Genomic DNA, 25,089 nt, shown 5'->3' on the forward strand with positions numbered 1-25,089 from the left:
AGGGCACCCCTTCCATGGTTCCGTCACTTAGGATTAAGGTTTTTCTTGCTAAATTTCCAGCCACTCCATTCCCCATGCAGTGTATAGACGGGGACACACCTTCAGGGGAAGAGCCAGTGAACGCAGCTGTCACTCAATGTGCTGTCTTTCATTCAAGGGTTGGATCTCCTCCCTTTCTGCCTTCTTTTGGTTGCTGCAGAGTGCTTTAAAGCAATTGTTTTGTTAAACTGTTTTGTCCAGATTAGATAATTGTTACATGTGGGAGGGCTAGTTTGATAAGCTATTCTGATATTACCAGATCCTGAACCTCTTGCTAAATTTTCACCCTAGAATCTCAACACCACGGAATGTGAGAGCACTAAGAAGCCAAGGAACCAATGATAAGAGCCCTAAGCAAAACTCACCAGGGTTAATTGGAAAGAGGTAGAATGATGTAATGGTTAAGGATGGGGCTTTGGAGGCAATTTTGGTTTTGAATCCCAGTCCTGCCACTTATCAGCTGTGTGATCTTAAGAATGATGCTTAACTGATTGAGACCTTGTATTGCCATTTGCCATTTTCTTTTTCTTTTCTTTCTTTCTTTCTTTCTTTTTTTTTTTTTTGATGAGGATTAAATGAAATGCTTAGCACCAGACTTGGCAAATAGTAAGGGTTTAACCCACGATGGTCACTATTATGACTAGAGAATGATATGTTCTTTCACAGTGGGGTTAGAAGGAGAGGGACACAGAGCTAAAGGATTTTTCCAGACAGTAGATTGGTGCCTTCTATTGGGACTAGAAGTCTTTGCCTCCAACTCTAGACATTCACAGTTGTTTGGAAATAAGCAAAATTCTAAATCTCAGAATTTTCTTCTGTTACAGTTAAGACTTATCAAGGGCTGGAGGGTCTGAACTAGATACATCAAAAATTTTTAAAGTGACGAGATGATGGAGTTAAACAAACTGTCCTGAACTGCATATCCAAAGACAAAAGCTGGCGTACCCCCAAACCCTACTTCAATGTAGACTCCCTCCCTCCCTGAGACCTCTGACCAAACCCAAATATATCTTGATTTTTTTTTTTTCAGACAGGGTCTCACTCTGTTGCCAAGGCTAGAGTACAGTGGTGAGATCACAGCTCACTGCAACCTTGACCTCCCCAGGCTTAGGTGATCCTCCCACTTCAGCCTCCCTAGTAGCTGGGACCACAGGCATGCACCACCATGCCTGGCTAATTTTTGTATTTTTTTGTGGAGATGAGGTTTTGCCATATTGCCCAGGCTGGTTTCCAACTCCTGGGCTCAAGCAATCCACCTGCCTTGGCCTCCTAAAGTGTTGAGATTACAGGTGTTGAGCCTCTGTGCCTGGCCTGGATTTTTTTTAAGGAGGTAAAATTCACATAGTAATTCCCCATTTTTACAAGTATGAAGTGTGTAACTCAGTAACTTCCAGGACATTCATGATGTACAACTATCACTACTAGTTCCAGAACAGTTTCATCATCCCCAAAAATAAATGCCAGACCCATTAGTCACCCCCATTTCTACTTCCTCCTAGTCCCTGGCAACCACCAGTGTGCTTTGTGTCTCAATGGATTTGCCTACTGTGGACATATCATATAAATGGATATGTGGCTTTTTGTGTTTGGTTTCCTTCACTTAGCATGTTTTCAAGGGTTGTTCATTGCCTGGAATTATTCAGATATTCATTTTTATATAAACCCCTGTGTCTTTTTGACTTTCCAAGTGCACTTCGTCCCAGCAGGGCTTTCCTATCCGGACCCCAGAGCTTTGGTGAAATGTGTGCACACAGAGCAGGCAGGGGCACATTGACAAACTTCTGCTTGACAGTTTCTGTTTTTGCACCCTATTAACAATGCTCCTGAGGCTCCACTATGTAGGATTATCTGTTTTTATACCTGAAAGTCTCCTTACCTCAACTGCTATCAAAAGATTTACATCTTTCTAAGGTGCCAATTAAATCCAACAAGGTAGCCGAGTGTGGTGGTGCACACCTGTAGTCCCAGCTATGCAGGAGGCTGAGGTGGGAGGATCACTTGAGCCTGGGAGGTCGAGGCTGCTGTGAGCTGTGATTGCACCGCTGCATTCCAGCCTGGGAGACAGAGCAAGATCCTGACACACACACACACACACACACACACATTCCAACAAGGTAATGTGTAGGAGGAAGTACCCGAGCTTTTCAGTCAAATGTATATTTGAATTCCACTTCAGAGACTCATACAGGTTTGGGAAATTGGAGAGAGGAGGAGAACTGTGCCCGCTTTGCAGGTGGAACCTGGGAAAGGGGCACATACACGAATCTCTTCCTGTGCCACAAGATGGCACAAAAGAAGTAGGGGTGAAATAGCTGCTCCATCCTGGGTCTGAGTCAGCCTTGAAGGGTTCCCAATACCCTGGGTAACGTGGGAGCAGTAGAATGATTTTTCTGTGCGTCTAAGAGTAGCAAACAAGTGGGTGAACAACCTCAGCTCTACCTCATTTCTTTCTTTTCTTTTTTTTTTTTTTTGAGATGGAGTTTTGCTCTTGATGCCCAGGCTGGAGTGCAAGGGCGCGATCTTGGCTCACTGCAACCTCTGCCTCCCAGGTTCAAGTGATTCTCCTGCTTCAGCCTCTTGAGTAGCTAGAATACAGGTGCCCACCACCACGCCCAGCTCATTTTTGTATTTTTGATAGAGACAGGGTTTCACCATGTTGGCCAGGCTGGTCTCCAGCTCCTGACCTCAGGTGATCCACCCACCTCGGCCTCCCAAAGTGCTGGGATTACAGGTGTGAGGCACCATGTCTGGCCTCCACCTCATTTCTTGTAGTGCCAGCATGGCATAGCAGCCTCCAGGTGTCCCCAGACTTCCAGGGGGAGCAGAGTCATGACATATAGACTCTGCAGACCTGGAAAAGATTTGCTGCAGAGATAAAGCAAACATAGTCTAGATGTCCAGGCCATCGCGGCAGCTGGCATGAATACATGAAGATGGCAAGGAGCAAACATCTTCACAGGATGTGAGGCACCTGGAACTCAAGGGGTATCCTGGAGAAGAGAAATGCCAGAACTGAACTGAATGAGATAATTAAGTTTTTGCTATGAAGCAGGATGGGGGCTCAAAGTAGGAATTAAGTTTAATTTAGAAAAGGCAATGTATATTTTTAGTATTTCTGAATAAGAAGGCTGAGAAGCCTAAATTTAAAAAAAAATAATTTTTTTCCCCCCACTGTACTTCACGACACTTGAGTTCATTTTCTGCTCCTGAAATAGGGAGGGCACCTCCCTCTGAAAACATTGTCAGAGAAAAAAGTCCAGGATTGAGCAGATGCTTTGAAGAGGCAGAACATTCTTAGCTTTAGGGGGCCAACCAGCTGGCCCAGGGCACAATTCCTCAGCCACAGCGCCTATGGAAACTGCTCTAGGCATTTGGCCTGAGGCATTGGGTTGGAAAGCAAGGGGTTAATTTAGTATTAGCTGTGTTCTGTTCTAGAACATCTCTGTAGCTCTTGCTCTTTAGCTCCAGGGCTTCCTTCCTCATCCTACTCCACCCCCTCTTTTTTCCTTCCCTCTTTTTGTTTTTTTGAGGTGAAGTTCGCATACCATAAAATTAACCATTTTAAAGCATATCATTCAGTGTCAGTACCTTCCCAATGTCGTGCAACCATTACTTCTATCTAGCTCCAAAACATTTTTATCACCCTCAAAGGAGACTCTGTACCCATGAGGTAGTCACTCCCAGTTCTGTCTCCCCCAGCCCCTGGCAGCCACCGATATGCATTTACCTATTCGGTACATTTTCTGTAAATGGAGTCACAAGATGTGGCCTTGGTGCCTGGCTTCTCTCTTCATCCCTTTTGCATCCTTCAGTCCTATCTCTTCTCCCTGAAGCTTTGGAGCCCACCCAAGTAGTCCCTAGGTATTTCCAGACTCCATTTTCCAGGAATTAGGCCAGAGAAAGAAAGGAAACAAGGTCAGAGGGCTTGGCTGTGGGAATTAAATCGGCTTAGGGAAAAAGAAACCCAGCAGTTTCTGATCAGGCCCCAGCAGCTGAATTTGGTTTGGAGGCCAATTATCTGAGGCCCATGAGCTTTAAGTACCATGGCTGGGCCTTCTGTGGCAGGCCACGTGGAAGCCGGGCTCGCCCTGGCTCTTGACTGGAAACAGATGCTGTATGCCCAGGAAGGAAAGCTGAGTTTCGAAAAAATGCAGCTCGACTGAGACTGTGGTGTGGCTGGATTTTCACAAAGCAGTATTTATAATCAGGCAGAAAATCATGGAGAAACAGCTAAGGATCAAGTTGCCACTTAAATTCCTAGCAGCTACACCTGGCCATGAGAACTGGTGAGGTTTCGGAGACACACATCATAAAGTGTGGGCCAGGTTGGGTGCTTCTCTGATTAATATCACCGCAGGGCTTTGGAACTGTAAGTGGGGGAAATTGTAGGGGGAGGAAATTGGAGGTGGGGGCTTCTCTCAGACTGTGTGTTTGGTTACAGAGATGGCTGGCAAGACACTGCTGGCTCTCTGATCTCTCTGGCTTCGATAATTTTTCTGTGGTGCTAACACCTACCCCCTTCAGTTCCCCAGGAGGGAGAAATATGGGTTGAAGTTATAGAACATATTTTGGGCAGGCTCCCTCTGGACTTTGTTCATGCAGGATGGTCTTACTATTTTGATCTATGAAGGTTTGTCCAGTGGTGTGTGGTCTCTGAAAATCACACCATGCACCTGCCTCTCCTCTCTCTAATATTGTTTATGCACATTAAATTGTATAAAACTGTATGACCTTGGTTGGGCAAGTCACTTAAATTTTCAAGGCCTCAGCTTCCTCAAATGAGGACATTAGGTTCTGTAGTGGGTTGCATAGTGTCTCTCCCAAAATTCCTGTCCACTTACAACCTTAGAATGTGAGCTTATTTGGAAATAAGGTCTTTGCAAATGTAATTAAGGTAAAGGAATATGAGATGAGATTGTGCTAGATTAGGCCGAATCCTGAATCCAGTGAAAGTATCCTTATGAGATAGAAAAGGACACACAGACACACAGGGAAGAAGGTCCTGTGAAGGCGAGGTAGGCAGAGATGACAGCAATGCATCCACAAGCTAAGAATGCCAAGCATGGCCGGCAGCCATCGGAAGAGAAGGTAGGAGGGAGGAATGAAAGGTTTCCCTCTCTCAGCCTCCAGAAGGAACCAACCCTGCTGGCACCTTGACTTTTGGACCTCTGGCCTCCTGAACTGTGAGATAATAGATTTCTGTTGTTTTATGCCAGTTTGTGATACTTTGTTATGGTAGCCCTGAGAAAGGAATACAGATTAGATACTGTTTCTAGGATTAATTCATTCCTCTATGGCACTTAGAGTTTTTACAAAATATATTTACATAAATTTATCCCTTATAAAAATTTATTTATTTATTTTTTGAGATGGAGTTTCACTCTTGTTGCCTAGGCTGGCGTGCAGTGGTGTGATCTTGGCTCACTGCAACCTCCACCTCGTGGGTTCAAGCGATTCTCCTGCCTCAGCCTCCCAAGTAGCTGGGATTACAGGCATGCACCACCACACCCAGCTAATTTTGTATTTTTAGTAGAGACAGGGTTTCACCATGTTGGCCAGGCTGGTTTCCAACTCCTGACCTCAGGTGATCCACCTGCCTCAGCCTCCCAGAGTGTTGGGATTACGGGCGTGAGCCACCACGCCCAGCCATAAAAATTTATTTCTTATAAAAAGTTCTTGCCAGCAACTTTTCTGGGACATAGGTACATTTTATCAGGCCACCTTCCCTCCCTCCTCCTCCTTTTTATTTTGCAGATGCTCACAGTGACATATCTAGTGACACAGCAAGTCAGTGGCAGCCCCAGGACTCCATTTCATTTGCTTTTTCTCAAGTGTAGGCGGAGGTAGAGGATATCAGTTACATTGCAGTGGCCCCTATCAGCTGAAAAGTCCTAACTGTCCGCAAAGATGTATATGGACGATGCTCCTCATGGGCTAAGGCCTGCCTAGCCTATGTGACTCACACCACTGATCTGGGCTGCCCAGACCCACAACCTCCTCTATTCTTCAGATGCGTATCTGGCAGCCTCTCCTCCACCCATGGAAAATGTAGAATAGAGATCATTGTTCTCATAACTAAAGGTGGGGCAGCCTGGCAGAGTGGAAAAGCATGTGCTTTTAGACTCAGCTGACCCACCCAGCTCTGCAGTTTGCTAGCTGTGGAACTCCAGGCAATGACCCTTTTCTCTAAGATTCAGGTTCTTCATCTGTACTATGGGGGTAACAACCCCTGCCTTGCAGAATTTTTGTGAGGAATGGGGATAAACATGCAAAAACTCTGGCATGTCCCAGTTACTCTGTAAAAGAGAGCTGTTCCCATTATTTTCCTCCATAGTTGCGTTGGCTTTACTCCAATGCTTACACAAGGTCTGGTTTCAGTCTTCCAATTAATTAGCTTGTCAGCTTTCCTTAATCCCATGAGTTCCAGTATCTTGCACAAGATATCCTGTATGTGGGAAAGAGTTCAACAGGCATTCATCAAGGGCTTGTTATGTGCAAATCATGGTGTTGTGGTGGAAAGGACATGGCATTGGGCTTAGTCCAACCTGGTTCGAATCACATCTCTGCCATCTCCTAGCCATGTGATTCAGGTCTTTCTCACTGCTTAAATGAGGACAGCTGAACCTGCTGGCAGCTTTGCTTTGGTCTTACACAAAAGGATGTGTATAAATGTGTGATGAAGAGTATGTGCTCAATGAATGTCAGATTTTTCATCTCATTCTGTGAATTCACCTTCTCACCTGTAACTAGGCAATCTTCCACTTCTCTAATCGCTGCTCTTACATCCTATCATCCACCATCAAAAGGACATGGGAGATGAAATCATTTTTAAAACAAGGTCGCTGGAGAGGGGTCACTCTGAGATACACTTCAAAGGTGAATGAATCCCTCTTCAGCTAGTTATATTTTATTCTAGAACTCAAAGTAGAGTTTAGCAGCTATTCTCTTTTTCCTTCTCCCTCCCTCAGTTTAGGAGAACAGATATATTTTAGGCTGGATTTAAAAATTTATTTTATTTTTTTGAGACAGGGTTTTGCTCTCTGGCCCAGGCTGGAGTGCAGTGGTGTGATCATGGCTCACTGCAGACTTGAACTCCTGGGCTCACATGATCCTCCCAAGTAGCTGGGACTACCGGTTGGCATCACCATGCCCAGCTAATTTTTAATTGTCTTGTAGAGACAGGGTCTCACCATGTTGCCCAGGCTGGTCTCGAACTCCTGGGTTCATGCAGTCCTCCCACCTCGGCCTTTCAAGATGCTGGGATTTTAGGTATGAGCCACCATGGATGGCCTAAATTTTTAATTTCAAATGAAAATAGCATTTTGGGTCCAATGAAGAAAGTTTCAGGCCAGGTGCAGTGATTAACGCTTGTAATCCCAGCATTTTGGGAGGCGGAGGCTGTGGATCACTTGAGCCCAGGAGTTTGAGACCAGCCTGAGCAATATGGCGAAACCCTGTCTCTACAAAAAATTAGCTGGGCGTGGTGGCACATGCCTGTAGTCCCAGCCACTCTGGAGGCTGAGGTGGGAGGATTGACTGAGCTAAGGAAGTGGAGGTTGCAGTGAGCTGAGATCATGCCATTGTATTCCAGCCTGGGCAACAGAGTGAGATCCTGTCTCAAAAAAAGAAAAAAACAAACAACAAAAAATGTAAGTTTGATAGACTTATTTTCGAGAATGGTAGTGAGAAACAGTGTTTTTGTTGTTGATGTTGCTAAAATATCTGTATTTATCACTTATATTTATTTGCTATACTGGAGTCCACAAAGTAGATATACCAGCCTTATTATATCTTATCAATATCGTATCATATTTTCTTAAAAAACTACCTACGGTGAGTAGTTATTGTCTTATTTTTGCCGGTCCAGGTTCTGTTCCCTCATTTCCTTGGGGAAACTCTTTCACATCCCCGACCACGTATTTCTCATGTGACACAGGCTTGTCCAATGAGTGCTGTTTATTTTTTAATTTTTTCATAGCCCATGGTTGCTACTAAAATTACTGTTTTTTGCCCCTGCTGTTTCATCCAGTGATGGACATTTGCCCCAAGGCAGGCTAATCAGAGCCAGTGAGACTCAATTCTGGGCTATATCTCAGAAGCACTGGAGATAAGAAGCCCTCTTTCCCCTGGGCTTGAAATTAGTAGTATCTACAGCTTTCAGTCTGCAGCTGTTGGGAGTCAGTTTTCCCCTTTGCATAGGAGAGGCTTCCTGAGAATGAAGCCAAGGCAAAACAAAGCCAAGTATGCACCAGACACCCTGAGCCCTTATGACAGTGTATGAGCTCTAGGATCCAAACACCCATGTCTGATGCAGTAGGAGCTACCCTAGGTCTTCCAATTACTTGTCTCAACATGTTCCTTTTTTGCCTTAAGTAGGTTTGAATTGCTTTGAGCCTCTTGTAATCTACAGAGCCTTGATATCAGTCTTGCCATTCTTGTTTCCTAGATAGAGAAACTGAAGTTCACATTGACATTGCCAAAGTCAAGCAGCAGGATGCAGGGGAGGATGGGGTAAACCACCCACCCCCTACACACTGGGCAAGTGGAGCTGGAGGAGATGAGGCCTGCTTCCTTAGAACCTCCCTCAACCCTACACTCAAGCCCTATACTCTTGCCTCAGCCTCCCAGAGTGCTGGGATTTCAGGCATGAGCCACCGTGCCTGGCCTAAATTTAATTTTTAATTTCAAGTGAAATTAGCATTTTGAGTCCAGTGAAGAGAGTTTCAGGCTGGGGACAGTGGCTAATGCTTGTAATCCCAGCACTTTGCTCATCTCCTGTCCCCCTGCAGGGACTGGTAAATAAGGACATTTATAGTGTAAGTAAGAGCATCTCCTGTCCCTGCAGCACCTTACAAGGTTACTGTAAGTAGGCTAGGTTCCTCTGCCAACCAGTTAATCCTACTGTCAGTTACTAGAGTCGATTTAGCATCCCTGGATGAATCTTGAAGTTGAGCTGCTTGTGGCTTTTGAGCCACAATATCTTCACTCCCCTTTGAACCACCATAAAGAAATCCTTAGTCCTCATATCTTGATTTGAGAACCCGTTGATCTTTGCCTCCTGTCAGTGCTGCAATGAAGGGTAGAGTTCAGGAAATAGAAGCATAGCATTTTTATTTATCCTGTTCTCTATTTCTCTGTCAGCAGCAGGTCCAAAGGTGAGTGTCACATGCTCTGCCATACTTTATGTTGCCTGAGCATATTAAATCCAGGATCCACTGCTCTGTATCCATTTTCAGCGACCAAGTGGTAAGAACAAAGAATGGCAGGAAGGATCATGGTGGTCCCCCATTGCCAGAAATGTCTTGGTCTTAGTTTCCCATCAACAGTGGTGCTCTGGCTGGGCGTGGTGGCTCACGCTTGTAATCCCAGCACTTTGGGAGGCCAAGCCAGGTGGATCACCTGAGGTCAGGAGTTCGGGACCAGCCTGGCCAACATGGTGAAACCCCATCTCTACTAAAAGTACAAAATTTAGCTGGGTGTGGTGGCAGGCACCTGTAATCCCAGCTACTTGGGAAGCTGAGGCAGAAGAGTTGCTTGAACCTGGGAGGTGGCGGTTTCAGTGAGCTGAGATTGCACCACTGCACTCCACCCTGGGCAACGAGAGCGAAACTCTGTCTCAAAACAACAACAACAACAAAAACCAATGGTATTCTAAATACAGGTATAGACCACCAGCCTGCCGTGTATTCCAACCGAGGCATCCTGAGAAGTTCACTATTTGTTGCCTATTTAGCACTCCAACCTGCTTCTTTCCTTGTGAGTGATTCCACCCAGGTATTTCAGGGAAAGGTCTGATTTGGCTAAGCCAGGGTTTCTCAATCTTAGCACTATGAACATCTTGGGCAGGATAATTCTTTGTTGTCAAGGAGCTGTCCTGTATATTGTAGGATGTTTAGCAGCACCCCTGGTCTCTACCCACTAGATGCTAATAGCACCCTGTGCCCCAGTTATACAATCAAAAATATCTGCAGACATTGCCAGATGTCTCCTGGGTGGGGTCAACACCTCTCCCAGTTGAGAATCTCTGCTATCGATTGATATAATAGGGAATTTGAGATAGAGGGATACACATCTAGGTCCCAAACCTGGGAGGAGGGGCTCCTGGCATAAACATGGGAGATGGACACTGTAGATTTCTTGGCAGTAGCTTCTCCTGGCAGGAAAATCCAGGCTGTCTGACATGGTGTGTGTCAGTGCAGAATCCACTCCCTACCTATTTCAGATAAATGCACACTAAAATGTATAAAACTATACAAGAGCATCTTTGCTGGAGGCTTAGGGCCCCCAGTCAGTGTGACCTTGTCTTGCTCAGGGAGACCTGGGGGAAGAAGGAACAACCGGCTGGGGACCACAGAGTTTAGCCCCTTTTTTAGCACCTGGTGCATCTGCTGCCCACTAGTGTCTTGCTCTCAGAGGGGTCTCCACAGGGCAGATGGAAGGCCATCTGCCAGGGAAGTGAGGGTGACCTCCAGCCAGCCAGTGGCAGCCTCCAGACCCTTAGCAATCCTCCTTCTAAAAGTGCATAGCCCCTTGAGGATGCCCCAGGGCTGAGAGGCTGAGGGGCCTGCTTGCCCCTCCCCTCCCTCTCATGCTGTCTTGCCCAGGCCATCCTCTCTGGCTTCCTAAGTTGCTCGGGCTGCCCACCTCCCTTGGATGACACCCACACAAGGCAAATATCTAGTGAGTACCGCAGGGCCAGGTTCCTTCCCCTTCCATTTCTTGGTATTTGCCCCACCCCATGTCCCAATTCCTTAGGGAGGCCTTCTTGACCTCACTGCATGAAGCACCCACCCAGCTATTCTGGAGTGTCTCCTCTTCTTTATTTGTGAAAGTGAACTTATCACTATCGGGTGTTATCTTTATTTGTTGATTGGCATAAACCCCCTCAGTTAAAGTTTAAACTCCAGGAGAACAAGGACTTGGTCTTGATCATCTTTGGAGTCCTCAATGTGTAGAACAGTACCTGGCACATAGTAGATGCTCAATAAATACTTGTTGAAGGAACTGATAAAGGAGAAATTTAATAAGGCATTGGAGTCCTATAAAGAGGAATATTCCTTCACATATCAGTAGGGTGTTCTCTTCCTCTGAACTGGAGTGGCTTTCTTCCCCATGACCCTTGGCACCTTCTGTGGCCATACGGACCACATCCCCTGCTGACCCTAAGCTGTGTGTTGGGTCGTCTCTTCAATGGTTCTGGTGAACTCTGGATCCATTTTTCTTACTTCATGATCCAAGAAACTGATTCTTTGATCTAATTCCACACCAGACTTTCCCCAGACCCCATGAATGCAGTCATCTTTGTTCCAGGGGGTTTGAAAATCAGAGGTAAAAATAAAGCAGACACCGTGGAGCAGGGCTGAGTTATGGTAGTCATGAGAGCATCTGATAGCTCCTCTGTGACTCATCCATTTATTTTAATGACATCCAAATATGACAGTATATTGAAAAAAGAATGCATGTTATTTATTCCATACTGGGGAAGTGGCACTATAACATTGTTTTAAAAAATCTTTAAAAATTTCCTATTAGAACCTATCATTGTATTAGAAAAGCAAGCTTTGCCAAATGCCTGATTATGCCTTTACTGGTCCTGCTAGCCGGCATGTTTCACCAACTTTTCCCTAGTGTTTCCTTTGGCACTGTTGAGCCCACACTACAAAACATGAACAAGTCCCACCAAACCACACTATGCCCTCAGCTTCCCCATCATGTGGGGACCATCTGCCTGGACATCCACTATGGGGTAGCAGGAAGAACTTTGGCCTGGGTGGACACATGGGGTTAATTATCTGTGTGTCTTTGGTCTATGATCACGCATTCTTCCATTTGTTCGACCCTCAGTTTTCCTGCCTACCAGTAATGCCCTACGACTCCTCCAGCTCTGGTATCTGGGATCTTGAGTCTGAGGGGCAGGTCACTTGTTGCTATGGGCTTCTGATCCCAGCAAAGGCAGTGGGTGACTGCTTGACCTTAGGGTTCAGTCTGGCAATAGCTTTGTCTCTGGTGAAGGGAAAGGTTAGATCATCCTGGTCCTGGCCTTTCCTGAAGGTCACCCTGGGGCTCTTTTCCCCCACCTTTTTTTTCCCTCTGAGCTTGGGAGTTCTCCCTCTTCTTGCCCTTCTTCTCATCTTTTTGAAGCATCAGACTTGAGTTCCTTGCTATGAGATTGAAAAGGCAAAACCGTCTTCTAACAAGGGCCTTTTGGCATGTCCATAACAGCAACAACAACAGTAATAATAACAACAGCATCTTACATTTAAGGTTTTTAGTTTACACTTTACAAAGAACTTTTAAATACATAATCTCATCGGCCATCGTACGGCCCCTTGGTTGAGTCGAAGAGAACTTCTTTTCCCTTTCCTGAATCCTGCTCAGGGGGGACACAGCTTGAGCGGCCTCTTCAGCCCACGTACATCACCACACAAACACTGAACCACACTTTTTCAGGAGCAAATTAACTGAACTCTTCCTGCCTCATGGAATTTCCTGTTTCTAGAATGTGACTGCTCAAGGAGCGAGAGTTTTAATCATCATTTGTTAGAGGAGCCTCATTTCGGGGAGAATTTTCTTAATGGTCCTTGCATTTGGCATTTCTTAAAGTCAGGGCTTCCAAACTTGAGGGAGAAGGCTCAAAATTATAAGGGACAGACCTGGCCCTTTTGCTGTCTTGGTTGATGGGGGCTGGATTCAGGATTGGGCCCAGGGTGATGAGCAGAGGGAGGTCTCAGGTTCCTTGGGGAGGCAGAGGGAAAGCTGGCAGCCTGGTGACTCCTCCCAGGAAGCCAGTGACCCTCGGTGGGGCTGTTGAGATGGCAGGCTGAGTAGGCTCTGGGCTGGGTGGGGAGAGGCTAGCAAGGGCATTGGTGGTGGGATAAGGCTCAGATCCACCTGCCTAGGGGGAGAGGGGGGATGGGGCAATGGAGGTGGGGATGGGGAAATGGAGGTTGGGAAGAGTGTTAGGCAGATCCCAGGATCCTCTTCAAGAGCAGAGCTTCTAAGCTACCATAGACATTTGTGATCCATCTGGCCGGCAGTGTTTTCTAGCCACAGAGTAAACCACAGGGAGCTCTCAAGTCCATTTTGGGTGACAGCTATGTCTCCTCTTTCAGGCCTTTATGCTGCCACAGCTCTCTTCCTAAACCAGAGCTTGTCTTGCTCTTTCCTTCCTCAAACAACCCTGCTGGCACCTGTGGCCCAGTTTAGCATGCACAGCTCTTTGCGGTCAAAACCCTACGTTCCTACCTACCCCATTTCTCTCTGCTCCTCAGTGTGCTTCCCATACTCTTGCCACCCTAGATTTTGACTGTTCCCCAAACAAGCCAGGCCTGGCCATATCTCATTGCTTTTTAACAGGCCACTCCCAGGAAAGTTCAATTCCCTTTCTCACTCTGGCAAACTCCTATTCATCCTTAAAGACCTAGGACTAGAAATTCCCTCCTCTGGACAGCCACTCTCATTGCTTATATTGCCACTTAAGAGCTCCTTGTGTAATAAGGCAATTGTCCATTTTTATGACTGTTTTTGTCACAGGCTGTAGGATCCTCAAAGGCAGGATGTGTTTGTTTCCCATGAGAAGCAGGATGGTTTAGTGGTTGAGTGAGCAAGTTCTGGAGTCAGACAGCCTGGGCCCAGATCCTGGCTCTACGGTTTATTAGACATTTACTCTTGGGCAAGTTCTTTAACTTCTCTGTGTCTCAGTCTACTCAACTGTAAAATGAGTTAATAGTGTTTTAACTACATGGTTGTTTCCATAATTAAATGAATATATATCTATTTCACAATTAGAGTGGTATCTGATGTATAATAAAGTACTAAATAAATCTGCTATTATAATAATGTTTGAAACAGGCTGAGCATAGTGGCTCACACCTGTAATCCCAGCATTTTGGGAGACTGAGGCAGGAAGATGGCTTGAGCCTAGGAGGTTGAGGCTGCAGTGAGCTATGATTGAACCACTCTACTCCAGCCTGGGTGACAAAGCAAGACCTTGTCTCTAATGACAACAAAAAACAAAGCCATCATAAGGCACAGTACCTGGAACATAATGGAGATTTACATGCACATTTTTAGATAAATTCCTCAGCTATATCCCTCTCTCCCTTCTCTTCATCCCCTCCCTCCCTTCCTTCTTTCCTTCCTTCTTCTTCCACTTGCCTCGTTTTCCTCCATCTTCCTTTCTTTTCTTTCTCCCTTCATTATTCCCTGCGTCTTTGGCCCACCATTGGTACTCACAGATCAACTACGCTCCTCTAGGGAACCTGAGGGCTGAAAGGTCCAATGACTTCCAAACTCTTCTCCCTGAAAGTCCTACAGTGGAAGCTCCTGGGGGAAGGAGGGATGGATGATAAGAGCCAGGGAGTTGGTGTGAACAGCTGAGCCCTGGAAGATATGTGGCTAACCTGATGGGGTGGAAGGGGGCAAATGGGAGTGAGGGAGGGAGAGACATGGAAAGAAACAGGGGCAGGGAAGTCCCCTTCAGGAATGGAGGCAGAGGCTGGATAGGCTGCCCTTGGTCACTTTCCCTAGATGCATAAGCCCTGGTCTCCAGAATTTTTCCAGATACTGGGGAGGGAGAAGGAGGAGTGAGCAAGGCAGAACAAGAGCAGGAAAAAACATCATATTTCCTTTTCCGGCAGGGCTGCTCTGATGGATTTAAGCCGCCTGAATCACCTGTGCTCACCCATTCTAGAGAAAGAATCTCAAGCTTTGGGTCTGGACTTCTGGTCTGGCTCTTCCACTTATCTGGTGTGTGGCTTAAGGCAAGTTCCAGAGCCTATGAGGGCCTAAACTTCCTTCTTAGTGAACCCAGCTCTACTCCCTTATCCTTCCCAGGGAGGCAGGGGTTGCATAGATAAAATAAGGTAAAGTTTGGATATGCATTGGAAAGTGTCACAGATGGGCAAGGAGTCTCTATCATCATGATGGTGACCTGGAGGATCAGGTGGCAGAGGCCTGTCTTACAACAAGAGCCTCCAAGAACCTTCCAGAGTTGGACATCTAGCGCTGTGGGCAGACTTGGCTCCCAGCCTTCTGCTTCCAAGAAGGGCTGACTACCTTCTCTACTGGGATACATTCCAATGAAAAATTACCTGGAAGGAGGAGAGGGGGCCAGTGCATGGGTCCTGAGGAGACACCATGAAATTCTCTTCCCTCGCCTCCTCTAGGAAGACCCCTCTCCTGGGGAGGAGCAGGAAAAATAGCAGCTGTTTTAAAATTTGGTAAGACAGTTCCAAATGACACCTGTAGCAGACTTCAATAGTCAGTCCTCGATTGGAAGCCAGGGCCAGCCAGGAAGGAGAAGAGGGGTCCCCCAGTGGGTTCAGATACCCTGAAGCGGGGTCTGGGACAGACAGGGACAGTAATATTTTTGAGTGACAGTGAGACTGAGAAGGGCAGGGCTCAGCAGCTTTTCCTGGAAGAACTGGGCATTTTGGGCACTGACATCCAGGACTCCGAAAAGCTGGGTAATTTTAGGGGAGGAAAAATAAAAGGGAGTTAAAAAACAAGAAACAAAGGTCTTTTCCGTCCCTCTCTTCCTCTTATTCCTTTTTCTGATCTCAATGAGCAGCTCTTGGTCTACTGCCGACATAATACCATTTCATAAACATGAAAACATCTTCCTCCTTCCTCAGACAGGCTATCATTCTTTATTCTTATCCTTTTGTTTTAAAGCATTTTTATTAGTCTATTTTTTTCTTAAATTTTTAAACAGCTGTTTTTAAAAACACAACAAATACACAACACAAAACTTGGTAAAAATAACTCACTATATGGTACATATACGCAGATGGTGTGATATATTTATATAATAAAAGATGAAAATAGTCACTTTCCATAATAAAAATAAGTTCTATTTTTTTGTTTATTTTACAATATACTTAATATTCTCTTCTTCTTTACCTTCCTCTCCAGCTTCATTTCCTTCATGCTGAATCACCAGGGGGTCCCACATGGCTGTCCCAACTCCATCAAGCTGGAGTCCGAGAGGTGGCAGGCAGGCGGGCAGGGGCTTAGGAACACGCGAGGCAGCCGCACTCTAAGTGTCTCTCCACCTCTTCTACAAACGAGGAGCCGTCCGTGCACTGGAAGACGTATTTCCGCCGCTTGCTGCGGGTGGGCTGGCAGCACTGGGGCCCACAGCCCCCACGACATTCCATGATGGGCACCTTGGAGGCTGTGGCACATGATGCATAACCTTTCTGGCGGCGGATCACCTCTCGGACTACTTGTCCCAGGCACGGATTCTCTGCAGAGGCCATAAAAGTCAGGGCATTGGTGGTCTAGGTGGCCAGCAGGACCATGAGCAGTTCCCAGGTAGGCTGCTTTGAAATACTTGTGCTCTGAAGACCGTAAGAATTTACTCACTCATCCATCTGCCTCCCCTCCCCTCCATCCACCCATCTATTTTACAAACAGGTGCCTTTCCTGTACCAGGCTCTCTGACAGGCTTACACCTAAGCCCTGAGGATATAATGATGACAAAAGCAGGCTTGGTCCCTTCCTTCAAGAAACCTAAAGTCAAAACTAAAACTAGATGACACAAACTGGTAGACTGTGGGCCAAATCCTGACCCCAGACCAATTTTGATCGCCCTACATGTGCCTAAAAATTAATTAGATGCCAACATTCAAAAAGCAGGAGATTTCACCTGAAATTTTGGATTTCTGGCTTCCTTGAAAACAAGGAGGTCTGGCAGAGCTGAGCCTGCAACACTGCACTGCAGTGATGGCTGAAGCTGAGTGCTTTAGATGGGGCAGGCAGTCTCCAGTTTGCCCCAGTCACCACCACTCCCAGTAGTCTGTCTCTCTTGGCCTAGAGTCTAGATACTATTTAAGTGAATATATTTAATAAAGAAACTGAGGTAGATGCTATAAAGAAAGGGAAGATGTTCATACAAGAACATACAGTATATGTTTTTGTATGCTATAAGACATTTGTATTCAAAAGGCATTTGACCTGGCCCAGGGGCCAGGGAAGCTTCTCTGGGAAATAAGCCGGAGTTGATATCTGAATAAGAAGCAGGTGTTAATGAGGCTTTGGGATGAGCTTTTCCAGAAGGCCTAGAAATAACTGCAGGCTGGGAAAAGGCACCCCTGTATCTGCTTAAACACTCTGGACCCTGACCCAGCTTTTCGTTTCCACCCCTCTACTGTCCTCACTACAGTGGGAGAATGTCTGCAGCAAGGCCCTTGAGGAAGGGAGCCATGACCCTTGACAAGCAAGTCACAGTTTCCGTGTCTGAAAAATGGTAACACATTTACCTGTCCTTCAGCAACTCCCAGGCTGTTACGGGCACCAGAGGCGATTGTGAAGGAGAAAGAGCTTTATGCATTTTAAAGCTTCAGGTGTTGTTAAAAGTCTTTAAAATTATGAGATTGTTAAAAGGATTAGAAAGAGGTTAATGACAATGTGTGCATGTGCACGTGTGTAACATGGGGAGAGACAGGGAGTGCAGATGGGGCAACATGCTAATGACTGGGGTGAAGGGATTAAGCTGTTTATACTGTCCCGACAATTTTTCTGTAAGTCTGAAATTATTTCAGAATAAGTTATTTAATAACATTCTAAAAATGAGTTTTGGTTAAGAATAGTATTTCGTGTAGGTATAAAATGTGGAAAAGTCCTCAAGGCACGGGGTGGACTGCCTGGGATCCTGGTGGCAGGGAGCAAGACTTCTCAGTGTCCATGCAGGAGAAAGACCCCCCAAGGTAAGACAACCATTTTAATATTAATATAATTTCCTTTGTTGAGCTCACCTCAAAATTACATGATAAAGGGGCCACTAACCGAGATAAGTAATTTGATGGTTCTGACTAGGTCAGACCAAAGAACTGGCTTCTGCTGACCCAGTAAGGGCAGGAGGGTTGGATGGAGGCTGTGGAGCAATGCCATCAGCTTGGATACATATGCGAATCATTGCAAAATGCAGGTTCTGACTCAAAAGGGCTGGGGTGGGGCCTGGGAGCCCCAGGTGACTCCCAGGTGATGTCAGTGGTGCTGGTCAATGTCAGGGGGCCACTCTGAGTGGCTAGGGTTTCATTAGTTTTGAAGGCACGGCATCTCAAGGGCCAACAGCTGGAAAAGAGGAGAAAAGAACCATCCAGACTGCTCATGTGTTCTCCCTGCAGAGGTCCACTGAGGACCATTTTCTACACTTGTTTCATCTTTAAAAAGTCCATGCTTTAGAATCTTAACTTTGGCAGTATGAGTTATCTGCACTTTTGTTTTTTCTTGGAGACAGGGTCTGTCTCTGTCACCTGGGCTGGAGTACAGTGGTGCATTCATTGCAGCTTCAAGCTCCTGAGCTCATGCAATCCTTGCACCTCGGCCTCCCAAAATGCTAGGATTCCAGGTGTGAGCCACCACTCCTGGCCCTATCTAGATGAGGAAGTCAACCACAAGTATGTTGCTCAACGTCATGCAGATTTGAGACAGGGTCTCACTCTGTCACCCAGGTTGATCTTGGCTGACTGTAAGCTCCGCCTCCTGGGTTCAAATGATTCTCTTGCCTCAGCCTCCAGCATAGCTGGGATTACAGGCAACCGCCATGATGCCCAGCTAATTTTTGTATTTTTAGTAGAGACAGGGTTTCACCATGTTGGCCAGGCTGGTCAAGGTCATGCAGATTCTAAATGACAGTTTGGCCTTCATCGTGACAATGTTGCTTCCAACTTTACATCTCACGTACTCCTCCCAACAACCCTATAAAGAAGCACAGTAGCTAGCCTCCAAGATTGCCCCCAGTGACTACCACCTTCTGGTATTGATGCCCTTTATGTGGTCCCCTCCCTCACTGAATGTACCTGACTGATGTAACCAATGCAATGTGGTGGAAATGATGGCGTGAGTGACTTCCAATTGTAGGTCATATAAGACATGTGGCTTGCTCTCTTCTGGACCGTTCACTCTGGGACATGCCAGCTGCCCTGGCGCGAGGACCCACAAAGAGCCTGTGTAGTGACTCATGCAGGGCAGAACTGGGACCTCCCACCGACACCCAGCGCCATGGGAGTGCGGCACATTGGAAGCATATCCTGCTGCCTTGGGTTAGCCTACAGAGAACTGCAGCCCTGGCTGTGTAGAATGCAACCCTGAGAGATCCCAGCTAGGCTCTTTCTGAATTCCCAACCCACAGGAACAATGTGGGCTAAAAAAAATTTTTTTTGTGGTTTTGAACTGCTATGGTTTGGGGCTAAGTTGTTATGCAGCACTAGATAACTGATACAGGAAGGTATAGTATTGCCTCTGTTTTCAAGTAGGAAGGTATAGTATTGCCTCCGTTTTCAAGTTGAGGGAATTGAGGCTCAGAAAGTGACTGAACCAAGGTCATGCAGCCTTTAAGTGGCACAGCCAGAACCGGAACTGAGGTGATCTGGATGTGAAGTCCAACTCTGACCCCCACTTCCTCCCTCCCACAGGCATAGTAGACCCACCTTGTTGGCAGTGCTCGCCGCTAAAGCCGGGCTGGCACAGGCAATACGGCTCCCCTTGGTCTGAGATGTGGCACTGCCCATGGTGACACTTGAAGGCTGAGCAGGCATTGGCAGAGTCATTCTTGTTGTCACACAAGGCCCCTCCATAGCCCTCGGCACACTTGCACATGTATGAGGTCCCAGTTGCCACACATTTTCCATGGTTGCAGCTAGGGGCAGAGAGGAGGATGAGAAGGGAACTGGATCAGAGTTGGTGCTGCTGGGGACTCCCTCTGTCCACCCAGCCAGGGACCATGGGACCCAGAGCTGAGTACAGTCCAATAGCTTTCTCTATTTCCTAGGCTGAGCATCTCTTTTCTTAACCACCTTGGTTCCCCTGGCCAACCAGCCAGAAGCCTGCGAGTGTCACCCAGTGTCCACTGTGAGCTGTGACCACAGCAGAGGCTGGCTTGCTGATTTACACACACCTCATGCAGCCAAGTAGCAAACAACTGCTTGAAAGAATCTAGCCATTCTCTAAACATTTTAATTGCTTTACCATCTTAAATAAGAATTACTACCACCCCACTACTACCAGCAGGTACCACTGGCTATGTACCAGGAATTGTGTTAAGTGCTTTACACCCAGTATTGTATTGCTCTGAATTTCCATCATAACCTCTTGTCTGCTGCTCCTATGCAGTACATTTCACCTATGGAAAAAAAATGAAGGTAAAGCCTATATTCTGAATCATGATGCACCACTGCCCCTATTGAGATGACATGCAGAGCCAGGATCCATATTACAGAGTCAAACACACACACACATATGCTCAAGAGCAACACAAGAAGCTCAAACCCTTTATAGCTGTCCCTTATTCCTGATCCAAAAAATCATTTCCTGACTGGTTTAGCCAACCACATTTCCAGTGTTGGCTCTGGTGTTAGTTTTGGCTGATTCAGGTTTCTTAACACTGACAGTACTGGATCTCCTATATTTAGCATGAGGCCTGGCACGTAGTAGGACCTCAGTAAATCTTTGTTGAATGAGTAGTTGCTTAAACTATTAAATGTGGTTTGATGTGTGGTTATATACACCTGGTGCCTTGCACAGGCTGAGTCTGCCCATGTGGATGCCTTTTTAAATTCCCACAGAGACAGTGGGGGCTTACTGTGGCTCTGGACAGGTTCTAAAGGCCACCTGGCAGAGACTAGTGTTTTGAGCAGGGCCGTCTTATGCTGATCCCTCCAAGCAGGTCTGGCTGCTCAGATGTGTAAGCTCAGCTTCTTGACCTCTTAAGCAGTTACACTTACACAGATCCTATCTGCGGTCTGACTGCAACTCCTCCAGCCTCCAGTAGTGCCTATTTCTCAGGTGGGGTAGGGACTGAGGCCATTCTGGGAGCCCGAGCACACAGCCAGGGCTCCTGGGACACTGACCTGTGGCTGAGGCAGGGGTCCCGGGCCTCCTGGTCGCAGAGTGGGCCGGTCCAGCCTGAGTGGCACTCGCACACCACGCTGTCCTTCTCCACGGAGCGGCACAGGCCGTGCTTGCACACGGTGCAGGACTTGCAGCCTGGTGACACCCCCAGGGACTGTGGTGGGAGGGCCTTGAAGTCCTGCAGCTCGTTGTTGATGCGCACCTCGTGGATGCATCCGTGGAAGCCGCCTAGAGGCCGGTCCGTGCCCTGGCGCAAGGCGGAGAGGCCGGTGGAGGTGGGGATGCCTGTGGGAGGGGAGCCAGGACAGTGGCCTGAAGACCCTCCCCTGCCACCCTGCTGTCCTCGGAGTGAAAAAGCACTTTTCACACATTCATGGCTAGAACTCTGGGCCTCTGCTGTTCAAACGAGGTTAACGGGCCAAAACCTCGGACCTCCTCCATATGGGAATGTGCATCCTTGGTCCTGCACTGGGACTCCTTAAAAAAACGTGAATTTGTTGCCAATATGTGATATTAGAAAATTTCCCATAAAAATTTGTATCTTGGACTTCCCTAGAAAAAATGAGATGATCTGGTCACCCATTGCCCTATGATCCCACTGGCTGAACTGAGGAGACCGTTCCCCCCAATAAGCAAGTACACCAAATAACCTGCTGTCCCTACCAGGCTCCTCAGCCCTTTGATCCAGGCCTCACAAGAGAACCCAGGGCAGGTGAGCTACAGCTGAGGAGATAAGATAAGGTTTTGGGGAGCTGCTTGATCAATGAAACTTTGGGGTTCAGGGTTTTTAGACCAGTTTGCTGCCTTATGTGCGGTGTACCCCTCTTCTCAGGATCTTCAAGAGACTGTTAGTAAAGACCTAATTTGCTTTTCAATAATTTGTATTTTCGCTCCCCTTCTACACCATTCCCTGCCTACCTTCTACAGTTGAGAGCCTGGGACTGGCCTGGAAGCAGGGCACCCAGTTCCGTTCTGGGTGCACCTGGAGCAGGTGGGGCACAGGGCACGGTCCTCCTCCAGGGATAAGTGGTGTCCCTTCTGGGGCTGCCCTCGGCACAGAGCTTTCCCTGGCCTCCCTACATCTGAACCACCCATTAACAACACCCTCTTCTGGGCCCGTGCTAGTCTCTGCAGGTGGACTCTGGGTAAAGTCTTGGGAATCTTAGGATTGAACGAGCAGTTTTGGTAGCTTTTTTTACACTTAACCCCATGAGAACTATCAGTGCAGGGGCTGCATTTCAGGCCCAGAGTCTGCCTAACTGATGGTTACTTTTTTGTGTTTTGTTGTTGTTGTTGTTGTTTTAAAGACAAGGTCTCACTCTGTCACCCAGGTTGGAGGGCAGTGGCACAATCATGGCTCACTGCAGCCCCAACCTCCCAGGCTCAAGCAATCCCCCTGCCTCACCCTCCCAAGTAGCTGGGACTACAGGTGCTCACTACTGTGCCCAGCTAATTTAAATATTTTGTAGAGATGAGGTCTCACTGTGTTGCCTAGGCTGGCCTCCAACTCCTGGGCTCAAGTGATCCTCCCACCTCAGCCTCCCAAAGTGTTGGGATTACAGGTGTGAGCCACTGCACCTGGCCTACTTCCATTTTTGGCCTTTGATTTTAATCTCAAATTCTTCTACATTCATTAATTGAACCTCCGAGGGTTTGAGGAGGTGGCAGAGCAGAGGGAATATGACCTGAAGCCGGCAGACTTCAGCAGAGCCTAGACCCTGCTTCCATCTCCTGCCTCCCCCTTCTCACCCTTCCCCGTCACAACGTGTAGTTTCCAGGAGTCCTGTTCTTTTTCCTTTCCAAGCACCTGTCCCAGATTCTCCTTTCCAAGCACCTGTCCCAGATTCTCTTTTCTCCATGGCCTGGCTAGTGCTTATTCACCTTTTAGAGATCAGCTTCGTTGTCCCTTCCTCCAGGAAGCCTTCCCTGATTGGCTTTGGCAGTGGCCTGGGTTTCTGTACTGGAGCACAGAGGGCCAGAGGGAGGTAGAGGTGGTAGGGAAAGAGGGCATTACCTCCAAGGTAGAGGGGGCTGTTGATGCCCACTGTTGGCTGCTTCTGGAGCTTCCCCAGGCTCTTTGGAGTTCCTTTGTCCACTACTAGGTTCAGGGTCTGGTTTAGCGTCACCAGCTCCACACTGTGAAACTGCCCATCATTCACTGTCTCCACGCTGGCCAGTAGAGAAGGGGAGAAAGCCGGAGAGTTCACTAAGTGCCTTCCGTGGCTGGGCCCTGCGCTGTGGACTTGACCTGCATTGCTTACATTTTGTTTTACTTTTTATTTGGAAATAACTTTAAACTTACATAAGTTGCAAAAATAAAAACAGTACAGAAGATGCTTATTACCCAGTTTCTTCCATTACTCCAATGTGCTTATGGTTTTCTCTCTGCATTGTATGTATACACACACACATTTCTGAACCATTTAAAGGTAAGTTACATACATTACAGCCCTTTATCCTTAGATACCTCAGTGTGCATTTCCTAAGGACAGAGATATTCTCTTATATAAGCACAGTGCAGTTGTCAACTTTGGTGAATTTAACATGGATACCACACTGTTATCTAGTCTATTATCTGTATTCCAATTCTGCATTGGACCCAATACTGTCCTTTACAGCATTTATTTCCTTCCAGTCCAAGATTTAGTCTAGGGTCAGGTACTGCATTTGGCTATCATTATTTGTATTCTTTTCTATTATTTCATAGAGTTAAGCAAACTCCATTCCCAGACCACCTTCTCAATTCCTGCTCTATCTGCATGCTGCCTGGACCACTATTTACTCAATACGCTCGTTCTTTTCAATTGCCCAATTTCCCCCTTAAATATCAGTAAGGATAAAGGTTAGCATTGTTCTAAAAAATAGTTTTGATGTGATTTTTATATTTTTTTCTAGTACATATAAAACAAACTCTCTCACAGTTAAAATTTCAATAGTTTGCTATTGTCCCCCCTAAGGTCACCTCATGTACCACCAGTGGTATGCACGCCACGTTTGGGGAAATAGTGCCTTATAATACTCATGCTAGGTAAGTTTGTTATCTCCACTACAGAAATGAGGAAACGGTAGCTCAGGGAGGCTAAGGAATTTACCTAAGGCACCACAGTTGGTAAGTCATAGAGCAAGGATTTGAACTGAGGTTCAGGTCAAATGTCCCTAATCTGAAAAGCTCCAAAAGCCCACACTTTTTGAGTGCCCACATGATGCTTGAAGGAAATGCTCATTAGAAGATTTTGGATTTCAGATTTTCGGATTAGAGATGCTGAACCAGCATAATGCAAGTATTCAACACTTTGGGTCCCAAACATTTTGGTTATGGGATATTCACTTTTTTTTTTTTTTTTTTTTGAGATGGAGTCTCACTCTGTCGCCCAGGCTGGAGTGCAGTGGCATGATCTTGGCTCACTGCAACCTCTGCCTCCTGGGTTCAAGCAATTCTCCTGCCTCGGCCTCCTAAGTAGCTGGGATTACAGGCTCATGCCACCACACACAGCTAATTTTATGTTTTTAGTAGAGATGGGGTTTTCACCATGTTGGCCAAGCTGGTCTTGAACTCCTGACCTCACGTGATCCACTTGCCTCGGCCTCCCAAACTGCTGGGATTACAGGCATGAACCACCGTGCCTGGCTGGTTATGGGATATTCAGTGTGCACATCCCACTTGCCCATGCTGTCTCTAACAGGGCCAACAGCCACTCACCGAGGGCCCAGATGAGCCAGACATGGTGCTAAGTGGTTCATTTATTTGAACCTTACAATAATTCTATGAAGTGGGTGCCAGATATCCTATTTCACAGATGAAGACACCGAGGCCCAGAGAGGTTAAGTGATTTACCTGAGGTCACCCAGCTAGTACAGGCAAGAGACAGAATTTGTAGGCAACACTTTTGACTCCCAAATTGTGCTCTTTCCAGCGCTCCACCCTCGGCGGGGGCTGGGAGGGAACAGTGGTGGGAGATGATGGGAGTTGGGGAATGTGACACCTCTTCCTTCCCTGAAGCTCTCTGAGGAGTAGACTGAGCTCTGTCTTATCTATTCAGGTATCAGGTATCAGGGATACATATGGAGGCTCCCTCTCTCCTTGAATTCTCCCTGACAAATCCCTGTTGGCTCCAACAAGAGGATCCCAGCAGGGGGTGGCACTGATTAGGCAGGCAGGGACCATTTCAGTGACTAACTCAGATTTAGAAATCT

General features: G+C 46.8%; 1 protein-coding gene across 1 annotated transcript in view; it reads right to left on the reverse strand.

Annotated features, from left to right (window-relative positions):
- Positions 1 to 15,701: 15,701 nt before the first annotated feature.
- Positions 15,702 to 25,089, reverse strand: part of SLIT3 (slit guidance ligand 3) — a 636,316-nt gene continuing 626,928 nt past the window's right edge. The window contains exons 33-36 of the mRNA XM_019028107.3: positions 22,910 to 23,064; positions 20,895 to 21,180; positions 19,476 to 19,684; positions 15,702 to 16,288 (exon numbers count right to left, since the gene is read on the reverse strand). Coding sequence (XP_018883652.3) covers positions 16,053 to 16,288; positions 19,476 to 19,684; positions 20,895 to 21,180; positions 22,910 to 23,064 — 886 coding nt within the window. The 3' untranslated portion in view covers positions 15,702 to 16,052. The remainder of the gene's footprint in view (positions 16,289 to 19,475; positions 19,685 to 20,894; positions 21,181 to 22,909; positions 23,065 to 25,089) is intronic.

This window comes from Gorilla gorilla, chromosome 4, assembly GCF_029281585.2.
Source record: "Gorilla gorilla gorilla isolate KB3781 chromosome 4, NHGRI_mGorGor1-v2.1_pri, whole genome shotgun sequence".
In the NCBI taxonomy this organism is placed as follows: Eukaryota; Metazoa; Chordata; class Mammalia; order Primates; family Hominidae; genus Gorilla; species Gorilla gorilla.